The sequence below is a fragment of the Rutidosis leptorrhynchoides genome, unplaced genomic scaffold (genome assembly GCF_046630445.1).
Source record: "Rutidosis leptorrhynchoides isolate AG116_Rl617_1_P2 unplaced genomic scaffold, CSIRO_AGI_Rlap_v1 contig306, whole genome shotgun sequence".
NCBI classification, from domain to species: Eukaryota; Viridiplantae; Streptophyta; class Magnoliopsida; order Asterales; family Asteraceae; genus Rutidosis; species Rutidosis leptorrhynchoides.
The window spans coordinates 18,812-30,123 of NW_027266549.1; the positions used below are offsets into that span (position 1 = coordinate 18,812).

At 36.0% G+C, this 11,312-nt stretch overlaps 1 protein-coding gene and 1 pseudogene across 1 annotated transcript; both read right to left on the bottom strand.

The window, feature by feature from the left end:
• Positions 1-4: 4 nt before the first annotated feature.
• Positions 5-2,163, bottom strand: LOC139882762 (uncharacterized). Its single transcript, XM_071867040.1, has 10 exons — positions 2,025-2,163; positions 1,830-1,924; positions 1,583-1,640; positions 1,264-1,458; positions 1,037-1,113; positions 837-919; positions 670-721; positions 481-549; positions 292-378; positions 5-211 (listed from the first exon to the last, which is right to left on the bottom strand). Exons 1-10 carry the CDS (start codon positions 2,161-2,163, stop codon positions 5-7), a joined length of 1,062 nt encoding a protein of 353 aa, XP_071723141.1.
• Positions 2,164-6,762: 4,599 nt separating this feature from the next.
• LOC139882763 (uncharacterized) lies at positions 6,763-9,021 on the bottom strand (annotated as a pseudogene).
• Between the last annotated feature and the right edge of the window lie 2,291 nt (positions 9,022-11,312).

Below are 11,312 nucleotides of genomic sequence, written 5' to 3' on the forward strand. Positions count from 1 at the left end.
CATTTCATGTCAAGAAATTGGCTTTCACTGAGTGGACGAGTCTCAGAGTAGATTGTTCTTCGTTAGTGTCAGGGAGAAGTTGATATTGTGTACTATGTTGATTTCCATCCTCTTGAAGTAGTGGTACAATTACAGGATCCTTTCCCGTTGTTGTATAAATGACAAGTCCAATGACCACTACAGCAAAAGCAATATAGTATAACCAGTCAACCTGCAAATTAATAATGCCAACTAATTTAGCCTAACTTGTAAGTATTTGAACAACAATATTACACTTGTCAAAAAGAATACCTGTTGCTTGTACAGAAAGATTCGAAAAACGACAGCCCACATATCCGACGTCAGCATTGAAAGGTTGAACATTGCAGCTCCACTTAACTATTTTAGAAAATCAACACAAACAATCAGCAATTTTTCTTTGTTTGTTCATCCAAAATGGAAAACAATTACTTATTGTTTAGAGCGGTAAATCTAACTGACCTTGAGAACAAAAGGCGTCAGAGTAGAAAACAGAAAGCTCGACGCAGTAAAGCCAACAAAAGCTAATACCTGGAAACAAAAAATGACAACAGTAAGTTCAAAATCACAATGACAGCAAAAACTAACTTTGAAATTTATAGAACTGGAGTTGACATAGCTAGGCAGCCTAGGCTGGCTTACTGTACTTACAATGTCTCTAGACCATGCAACTTTTTCCAGATTCTTCAACTCTAATATGGATCTTAAGAAAATGGTGAAATTAATGATTAATTTAGGAATATTAAGAAAGTTAGACATTCTATCTATTCTCGTCCAAGTCTTACAAATCACGATAGTAAAAGGAAGAAAGGTATTACAATTGAACTGCGCTGACTAAGAATCCAAAAACTCCAATCATGGTTACCACTTCAACGAGATCTTTCTTCTTACAACAAAACTCCTGCATTTTTATGAAGCACGCCAGGAAGGAGAGATAATTAATACAGTATATATAAACACAGTTACACACACACTGACTCCCATATATATTGCACACGCACACAGTATCTTAGCATACCTCACCAACATTGCTGAGGGCAAAGAAAATTGTCCCAGCTATGACGAGTACATCTCCGACCACAGGTTTCTTACCATCTGAGTGACGATGCATACAAATGACGAAATTATTAATCAGCTAATTAACCGGTTGCACCATGGTTTGCCCTCCGAAATGAATGGTTAACTCTATATATATATATATATATATATTTTCACTTAGACTGAAAATTAAGAAAGAAAAGTCACCTGATCCCCCACCAACCCCTGAATCAGAAACAAGTACTAAAGCAAGGCCACCAATAGAAACAACAGCACCAAAATACTGCCAAAGAGAATATCGAGAGCCGAGTAAGAAATAAGTGAGGATTATGGCCCATGGAATTGTCCAACAGTCAAACAGTGTCACACTTGTCAATGACGAGAACTGGTACGCTTTGTTAACTGCAACATATAATATAATGCTCCTTAATTCCCAGATAATCATTATTGTAACTCCATACGACCAAAACCATGTTTTAATACCAAAACGGAATATCACAAATTAAATGGATTCAATAATACTCGCCTAAAAAACCCCCTTGAACATCAACAAAACCCAGGAGCAGATACCAATACCAGGGAACCTGCACATTTATTAATTAATTAATTGCACGCAGTAACTAATCTACATTCACCAAATCAGTTTTGTTGAGTTTCTCAGAAGTCAACCTTGGTTGGGAGATGAAAATATTTTGATGTTCTATGTCTAGTGGAGACGACTATAAATCGTTCGCTACATGTATAGGTCTTTACGTAACAAGTAGGGTAATTACCAGAAGCTTTTGACGCCTCACAAGCAATATGGCACCAAAAACAATAGCTAAGCTCAAGTATGTGAAAGTCGTCTGAGTAATTGGAGCATCCACGCCTACAAAGAATTATAAATATGTCACATTCACATCACAAGCTCAGTATGTATATTTAAAATAAAAGGGAAAACCAGAAGTGTAGAGCAATGTAATTTTTACCAAGAGAAGCTATGAGAGAAGAGCTAAAACTCGTGAGTGCAAGCACAAAAGAAACAAGTTGACCCATAAGCAACACGAACAGAGTTTTCCAGGTAACATGCCTTGTCCACCAGCTGCGAATGGCATTAACGTGATTCATAGCTTTCAAAAGCCAGAATTAATTTGAATCAATAGCTAGTTGCTTAGTAGTGTTTACGTAGTTTGCAGTTAAAAACTACAAATGCCACGAAATATATGCAATTTCAGCTTGTTACTCCAGTTATGTTTGTAATCTTTCTCAGAGGACTAAATTAAGCTGCAACCCTTCTTTGTTTATGTTTACAAGACAGCCATCTATACTTGTCAGTTGCAAAACTAAGCATTTAATCATTAAAGACAAATCATCAACAATGGTCAACATTAGATAAGCGAAATGCGTGACGGACTCACCAGTCATCACCAGATCTTTCAATTTCTTCACCATGTTTGGATGCATATATTGACCGTTAGGTACAGTTCCGTACGTGCTGAGAAAATAGTACTCTATATAGTTAATCAAACATCCAATAACAAATACAATACTATTGCTAAGACATAACGAAATGGACAAAAGTGTGAACCTTGGGACTGAGTTTTTCTTGCCTTTGCTAAATTCGATCATCATTTCTTCTTCTTCATTGTACTTTGTTTAAATTCGATTTGGATTCTCCTAGGAAGGATTGGGTGTCGATCTTATGCCAAATTAAATAAGATTATAATCAATTTTGGGCTCCTTAAGTACTTTGATGGCTTGAATAAGTTTCGAACATACGAGTTCCGACGGAAATCCACTCTCCTTGAAGGAATTGTTTTCTACTATGTACATTCCCAGAATAAAAAGAAAAAGGTATAGGGGCGAAAATGGTGGAAACGGGTAGCGGTTGAGATGGTGGTTCGATTTGTATAGGCGCAGCGGCGGTAGTGACGGTGGTGGGTGTGGTGGTCGGAATTGGTTGCTGTGGTGGTGGACTGGTGGCGGTTCCATGTTTGTTTTCGAGTGAGTGGAAGAAAGGAGGGAAAATTAGATTGGGAAAATTTGTACAAAACCGCTTCTTATGTTATGTGCTTTGCCTTTTATAGTAGGCAATTGGGCTAGAAAAGAAATTGGGGGTTTTGGATTTGAAATTGGTAAAACATGAATAGATTTAAGGGATAGAAATGTATTTGAATTATTCAGATGTTTGGATTGATAATTAATCAAATTGGGAAAATGAAATAAATTTACGTTTCAATTGAGGTAATTAGCTTTCCTCATTTCGTTTTATATTCGCTAATGAATGAACAAGACAATTATCATCTCTTTCGTGTGAATCAAATTACAAGCTTCAGAAAAATAAGGATCACCCCTAATAGTTTCAAGCCAAGCATAGCATGCAGGGCAAAAATCTATAATCCTCATCTTTGATGAATTTGAAGTTTTGAGATATGTAGCATAATCTGGAAGAATAAAACCTTACATAGCTCCAATCGGATATTGCCGACACGTGAGATGATACATTCCAAGTATACATTTCCTCGAATATTGCCGGACAGATAATGAATCCGGCACCTGTGCCGGATGTAAAATTCTATACAGAATATAATGAATAGAGTTGTCCACTCAAATCTGTCTGCCTGGTGAAAGCCATATTTTTTATGACATCATGCTTCTAGATTATAATTATCCTTGGATAACTGTACTCGATGAAGTGAATTTGACGAGTCTCGAGTAGATTGTTCTTCATTAGTGTTATAATCTGAATCTGTACTATTTTGATTTCCAAACTCTTGAAGTAGTGGTACAATTACAGGATCCTTTCCCGTTGTTGTATAGTAGTAAATGATAAGTCCAATGACCACTCTTCTTCTTCACGTCCCCATTTTGGGTGTAACGGCCGGCTATCTAAAACCCTGCCCAGCATTCCCTTTACTCTTTTTTTCTACTCTACTGCTATCAATCTTTTGAACCTTTCTTCATCGAAAAGAAACCAGAAGAAACTAAAACTCAAAATCAAAATCAAAATCCAAATGAGGTTAATTATTTTTGCCATGTTGTTGTGGGAGGCAGTGGCAGCTCATGGAATTCCTCGTATTCTAGAGCTAGAGAGGGGAATTCCGGCGGCTCACGAGAGGAATGTGAGTGAGCTTAGAAGGCGAGATAGTGAAAGACTTATTGATGCGCTTTTAGGGAATCGTCGATTTCCCCTTAAAGGAAGCTATCATTTGTCTCTCAGAGGGTAATGTTGTTTTTTCATATCATTCAATTTATTTTTTTAGATTCAAAAAAATAAAAAGTATCTTTCATTTTTTTGCATGTTATTAAAGCATAATTTGTGTACTGTTGTAGAGCCAAATATTGTGTATACTCCACTTGTGCCGGAACAGTAAGTACTATAAATATTGACTTTAGCTTAGAAATGACATATATGATCCAAGAAATTTTGTTCTCTTAGTTATTAGCTTGCAATGCAAGCTATTTCAATTATTATTATTATTCCACTAACTTTGTCAAGCCGCTTGATTTCGATGCGCCTCTTGATCGATTCTCCGAGGCCAGAGCCATCTAGTTATCAAAGCTCAATTGGAAATGCTAAAACAGAGAGCTGGGGCTGATTTGAGGTAGATATATACCATATCAAATCACCAAGTTCTTTCGTTCAGTCATCGGTGTTTTTGGGTTTGTATTCTGATCGCCTACCATATTATATACAGAATTAAGATAGAAGAGACTGTCGTCAATGGCTCTTTCAATATGATGTTTCTGGGCCACAACATATCATTGGGTTAAAAAATATTTTGAACACCCAAAATTATATATTAATGAAAGGTAATAAAATATAAAATTTTTATATTGATCGTATAAAAAGTTTTGAACATCCAAAATTTTTACTCTAATTTCGCCCTTTTCTTATAAGAATAAGTGTGACGGACTATTTTCATGTTCTCAACCTCGTTATAATGTAAAATTATTGAGCATTTCTCTCAACAGTCAAGCTTTACCTATTAGCTCATCAGAATTTGAAACATCCATCGATCAAGGAACCATAATTGATTCAGGGACAACTTTGGCGTACCTTCCCGAAGCAACTTATGATATTTTTGTCAATGTTGTAAGTTCCTAGGTACTAAGGAACTTATAAACTTTGTTTTTGTTCAAGATATATCCATGACAGTTTCTTGATATAATTTGATAAATTTGGTTCCTCAGTCGTATGTTTCACAATCTGTCCGCAGTTTTCTTGACCTCGACAAAAATCATTGTTTTATTATTCCTTCCAAGTTTTACTCTATTCATGCTTTTTATATTGGTGAAAGTTAATGGAGTATAAAATTTTTAGGGAAAAATATTTTATATATTATATATTAAATATATATGATTCGTATATTAATGAAAATTAATGAAGTCTAAAAATTTTATATTGGTGGTATAAAAGATTTTAAACTCCCAACATTATATATTAATGAAAGTTAATAAAGTGTAAAAAATTTATATTTATTGTAAAAAAAAATTTGAACACCTAAAATTTTTACTCTACCTTCGTCCTTGTCTGATTCTACACTATTCTACTACTGTGAGTCTCTAGAATTATTGTGTCTACATCTTTTGTTTCTTTCTCAAGCACTATATGTTCAACTCTGGCCATGGTGATGTTATCAAATATCTTACAGAAAAATCTACATGATGCAGGGTGGTGATGCCACATGGTGACTTGGCTTTATGTTAAATAGAAATAATAATCTTACAATTTAAGAGGTATTCATTCTGATTTATTGAATTGCACTGTTCATATTTCTAAGTTTTTGTATAACTTGCGGAATTTTACCACAACTTAATCTACCAAAAGAAAATAACTTTTTTACCTCATTTTACCACATGATGAGCTCCTGTGTAGTTGGTACATGAATAAGCTTTTGTAGAAATTCTCTAAGCTAAATTTTTGCTTAATATTTGTATCTTATGCTCTCTTTCTTTTGTATAAATTTTGTTCTAAAAGACAAAATCTTTGTTCACGACTCGGATGGGCAACAAATCGGTTGGGCAAATTATGAGTGTAAGTCTCATTTATCTACTCGAATAAAACAATGGATCATGATGGAACTCTTAAGGTTTAGTCATAAAGTATTGAATAGGGTTGTTCATAATGTTTATGCATTTTCTTATGTACAATCATATAATTGTTTTGATCAGGTTTGATGCCGGTCAATGTATCTACAGCTAGGAAAAGGGAATTTGTCCCCAAACACAATAGTTCCCCACCCATTAATGTTCCCGTAAATCTGATGGTAGGAGGGATAATTGTTTTCTTCATGCATATGTTAATTCTAACTGACCTTGAGAACAAAAGGCGTCGGAATATAAAACATAAAGCTCAGACACTGTAAATTACGTTTCGAGTAGGGTAATTCGCTTTCCTCATTTATTTTTATATTCGCTAGAATGAACAAGACGATTATTGCACCTTTCATACTAATGAAATTACAAGCTTCAAAAAAAATATCAGCCCTAATAGTCTCAAGCCAAGTATGGCATAACAAAAAAATATCAGCCGAATAGTCTCTGCCGACAAGTATTGCCGGGCATGTGAGATATGATACATTCCAAGTATACATTTCCTCGAATATTGCCGGACAGATAATGAATCCGGCACCTGTGCCGGATGTAAAATTCTATACAGAATATAATGAATAGAGTTGTCCACTCAAATCTGTCTGCCTGGTGAAAGCCATATTTTTTATGACATCATGCTTCTAGATTATAATTATCCTTGGATAACTGTACTCGATGAAGTGAATTGGACGAGTCTCGAGTAGATTGTTCTTCATTAGTGTCAGGGAGAAGTTGATATTCTGAATCTGTACTATTTTGATTTCCATCCTCTTGAAGTAGTGGTACAATTACAGGATCCTTTCCCGTGGTTGTATAAATGATAAGTCCAATGACCACTATAGCAAAAGCAATATAGTATAACCAATCAACCTGCAAATATATACAATTAATTCAAAATGTCAACTGATACTTTAGGTTGTGAGAAAAAGGAAATGATAGCAAGAACATTTCTCAAAAAATAATACATGTTGCTTACAAAGAAAGATTCGAAAACGACTGCCCACATATCCGACGTCAGCATTGAGAGGTTGAACATTGCAGCTCCACCTCACTGTTTTAGAAAATCAACACAAACAATAAGCAATTGTTCTTTCTTTGTTGTTTCTCCAAAATGGAAAACAATTAGTTTAGATGAGCCACTCTAATTACCTTACCTTGAGAACAAAAGGTGTCAGAGTATAAAACAGAAAGGCCGACACAGTATAGCCAACAAGAGCTAATACCTGGAAACCGAAATCGACAACGGTAAGTTCAAAATCACAGTGACATCAAAAACTAACTTTGAAATCAATACAAGTCACTTTAGGCATCTTTCTTGAGTAACATAGGCTGGCTTTTCAAAGTCTTCTCCTTGGCCTACAAGAAAGTAGTTTCAGCTCATAGATAAGGGAAGAGAGATTATTTACAATGTCTTTAGACCATGCAACTGCTTCCAGAGTCTTCAACTCTAATATGGATCTGGAAATAAAAATTAAAAAAAAAAGGGGTTATGCAATCAATGATTAATTGAGGAATACTAAGGTACACATTCTATCTTGTCTTGCAAGTTACACTAGTAAAAGGGTAGCGGAAAGGTACAATTGAACTGCGCTGACTATGAACCAGAAACTCCAATCATGGTTACCACTTCAACAAGATGTTTCTTCTAACAACAAAATTCCTGAATATTTAGGAAACATACCAAGAATTAATGTGACGAAATAATTAATACAGTGTGTGTGTATATACATTGCACACGAACACAGGTCTTAACATACCTCAGCAACATTGCTCATGGCAAAGAGAACTGTCCCAGCTATAACAAGTACATCGCCGACCAATGGTTTCTTACCACCTGACAATTAATGGATGCAAATAACGAAATACTTATCAATCGGCTAACTAATGCACTAAGGTTCCCTTAGCTTTGGGGGGTCTTCCTCTTGCAATTTCAAAGAGGTTGTTTATGAGACTCGAAAATGTGACCTTCAGGCCACAAAAGAGCATCAGATTATGCCAAGACTCACCCTCCAAAATGAATGGTAACTATATATATTATCGCTTATGTACTAAAAAATGAGAAAGAAAAGTCACCTCCTCCTCCACCACCCACTCCTGAATCAGAAACAAATACTAAAACAAGGCCACCAATAGAAAGAACGGCACCGAAATACTGCCAAAGAGAATATCAAGAGCCGAGTATGAAATAAGTGAGGATTATCGCTCATGGAATTGTGCAACAGTCCAGCAGTGTCACACTTGTCAGTGACGGAACTAGTAGGCTTCGTTAACTGCAACAAAACATATGAACGAAATGTTTTATGATTAAAACGGACTAATATTAATGGAAATTAACAAAAGGGATATTGAATTATACTTCTCGCCTAGAAAATTCCCTCGAACATCAATAAACCCCAGGAGCAAATACCAATACCAAGGAACCTGCGTGCAGATTAATATTAATCACTCCCTCTGTCTCACAATACATGATGTTTTGGAAACTTAAGTGACGTTACCAGAAGCTTTTGACGCCTCATGAGCAATATGCCACCATAAACAATAGATAAGGTGAAGTATGTGAAAATCGTCTGAGTAATCGGAGCATCCACACCTAGAAGGAATTAAGCAGATAGATATATCACATCCAAAAAAAAAACCAATTAAGTTTATTTAAATTCAGCCAAGCTCAACATTGAGTAGGGTGAAAAAAAGGATACAACTTTCATGCTACTCGGTATTTGAGTAGCATGAAATTTGTAGAGCAATGTTTTTACCAAGAGTAGCTACGAGAGAAGAGCTAAAGTCTGTGAGTGCAAGCACAAAAGAAGCCAGCTGACCCATAAACAACACTAACAGAGTTTTCCAGGTAACATGCCTTCTCCGCCAGCTTCGAATGACACTAATGTAATTCATCATAGCTTTCGAGAGTAACCAACATTAATTTACTACAAAAGCCACAACCTATTTCATGTCAAATATAGTACTCGTCTTCAAATAGATTTCGTTTTGACTTTTTAGATTCATTTAAAAATTAATGTATAAAGATAATAATAATGATTACTGTCATTCAAAAATATATCTAGGCAAAACGACATCCGAAGACGAGGCTTGACTTTTTGGATTCATTATTTCATGGGGTTTCTAGGAACGGCACAAAGTGCACTGTGCATTTTGTTTCTTAAAAACGCTACAAAATACGATGAGTTTAATGAGTCTATGTTTGGATGAATCTATTTATCAACCCGTCCGAATACAGAGGTAGTATTATTGAATTGAGCAGCTAACTTGCTAATCATTACTGGTTTAAGTACAAATCATGAACAGTGATCATCATTGATTGAATAAACGGAAATACATGACGGATCACTCACCAGTCATCACCAGTTCTTTCAATTTTCTTAACCCTTTTGGACTGACTTTTTTGACCGCTAGTTAGATATATACAGCGTAAATAGAGTGGAAAACGGCGTTGAGTCGTTGACACGGAATAGAATTGTCAAGAGAACGCGGGGCCTACTATCAAATTGTTAAGTAAGACTTTTGAAATGCCACGTCAGAATTTAGGACCATTAATTAAACAACTCCGTCGTTATCAGCTTCGGGTACAATACTTTTGTGTCCTTTTTCGACCGGAGGTGAACATGAAGTAGTCGGATCGGAAATGGCGTTTTCGGTCCGACTAATTGCGATTACGGAGGTGATTAATTAGTTAAAACCGGAATCGGCGTTACCGGTTTTTGATAATATTTTTACATAATCTGTTTCTAAATAATTACGTGTAATTACTGTAAAAATTTCGTAGGTTCGGAACATATATTTTAGGTTATATTAGGTTCGGAAGATTTAAAAATAAATGATTGGTTCTAAGTTTAGGTTCGGGAGAACCGGTTCTGTACTGAACCGAACTGGTTTTAAATGAACCGAACTGGTCTGATTTAAAAGTGCGAAATGACAAAAGTAGCCTTTGACCAAAAATCTGACGCGTTAATTTTTCTGTAATTATTTTAAAAACAGAAGGGTAAAACAGTCTTTGAACATCAATTAAGGGTACGCTGGTAATTTGACATTAGAACTGGTTTAAAAAAACCGAACCGATTCGGTTCGAACCGCGTCTTTTTCCTCGCAACAGATCGCGTTTTCTCTCTCCTCTTCGTCGCAGGCTCTGTTTTTCGCCGTTCTCGCCGATTCCGGCGACGTCGAGCTTCAAGTCCAGTACCGTTTGACTCGTTTCGACGATACGAACACGATGGTAGCTTTAGATTTTTCTAACTCGGCCTAGATTTTCCGTAAGCGTGATTTAATCAAATCGGGCCGACGATATTTCGGCGACGTCGAGCTTCAAGTCCGGTACCGTTCGACTCGTTTCTTCGATACGAACACGATGGTAGCTTTAGATTTTTCTAATTCGGCCTAGATTTTCCGTAATCGTGATTTAATCAAATCGGGCCGGCGGAATCACGGACGAGTTTGACCGGGAATGGGATATCCGGTCAAAGGCTTTGACCGGGAATGGGAAACCCGATCTTAGCCTTTGACCGGAAATCCCAAACCCGATTTTGATTAATCTTAATTACGGAGATTAAGTTTTTAGACCGGACGTTTCCGGTCCAACCACAAATGTTCACATTTCCGTCCTTTTTCAATAAAATATTCACCTAATTTTTTTTTAAAATACATATGTAATTTCCTGTATCAGCTTCCCGTAACGGCAAGTAGTGACTTGTTTAACGGAACAAAAGTTGCAGGTAGCCAAACGTAAGAAATTAACGTTTAGGGGGCAAAATGGAAGTTTGGGAAAAGTCTAGATACCATCCATTCATCTGACATTATTATCTTTGACAGATATTTTCGAGCGCAAAGATGAGTATACCGTCGCTTTCAAAGCAACATGAAAATAAAACAGAGAGCGAAATGGAAAGAAAAAAAAACGATATTTCATTTTATCGCATGCATCTGGCCCAATGTTATTTAGTGGTTAATGGCTTATTAGTTGTCCCGCAACAGAGAAACCAAAAGCCGTAGTAAAAATAAAATTTGACCGCATGGTAAAAAAAGTTATTACTTTCGTGTCTAATTCATCGCCGCTTCTCCTATACATTTTATATAAAAAAAACGACAAGGAAAGAGAGATTAGTAAATTGCTTTTCCAAATTAACAAAATTGTTAATTTTAGGTGAAGATGTTATTAACGGAATTAGGCTATG

Coding starts and splice junctions, on each gene's coding strand:
- LOC139882762 (XM_071867040.1), bottom strand. CDS start 2,163: ATGAATCACGTTAATGCCATTCGCAGCTGGTGGACAAGGCATGTTACC. Junction 1,459..1,582: donor TGTTCAAGGGGGTTTTTTAG/GCGAGTATTATT, acceptor TATATGTTGCAG/TTAACAAAGCGTACCAGTTC. Junction 212..291: donor TCTTTCTGTACAAGCAACAG/GTATTCTTTTTG, acceptor ATTAATTTGCAG/GTTGACTGGTTATACTATAT.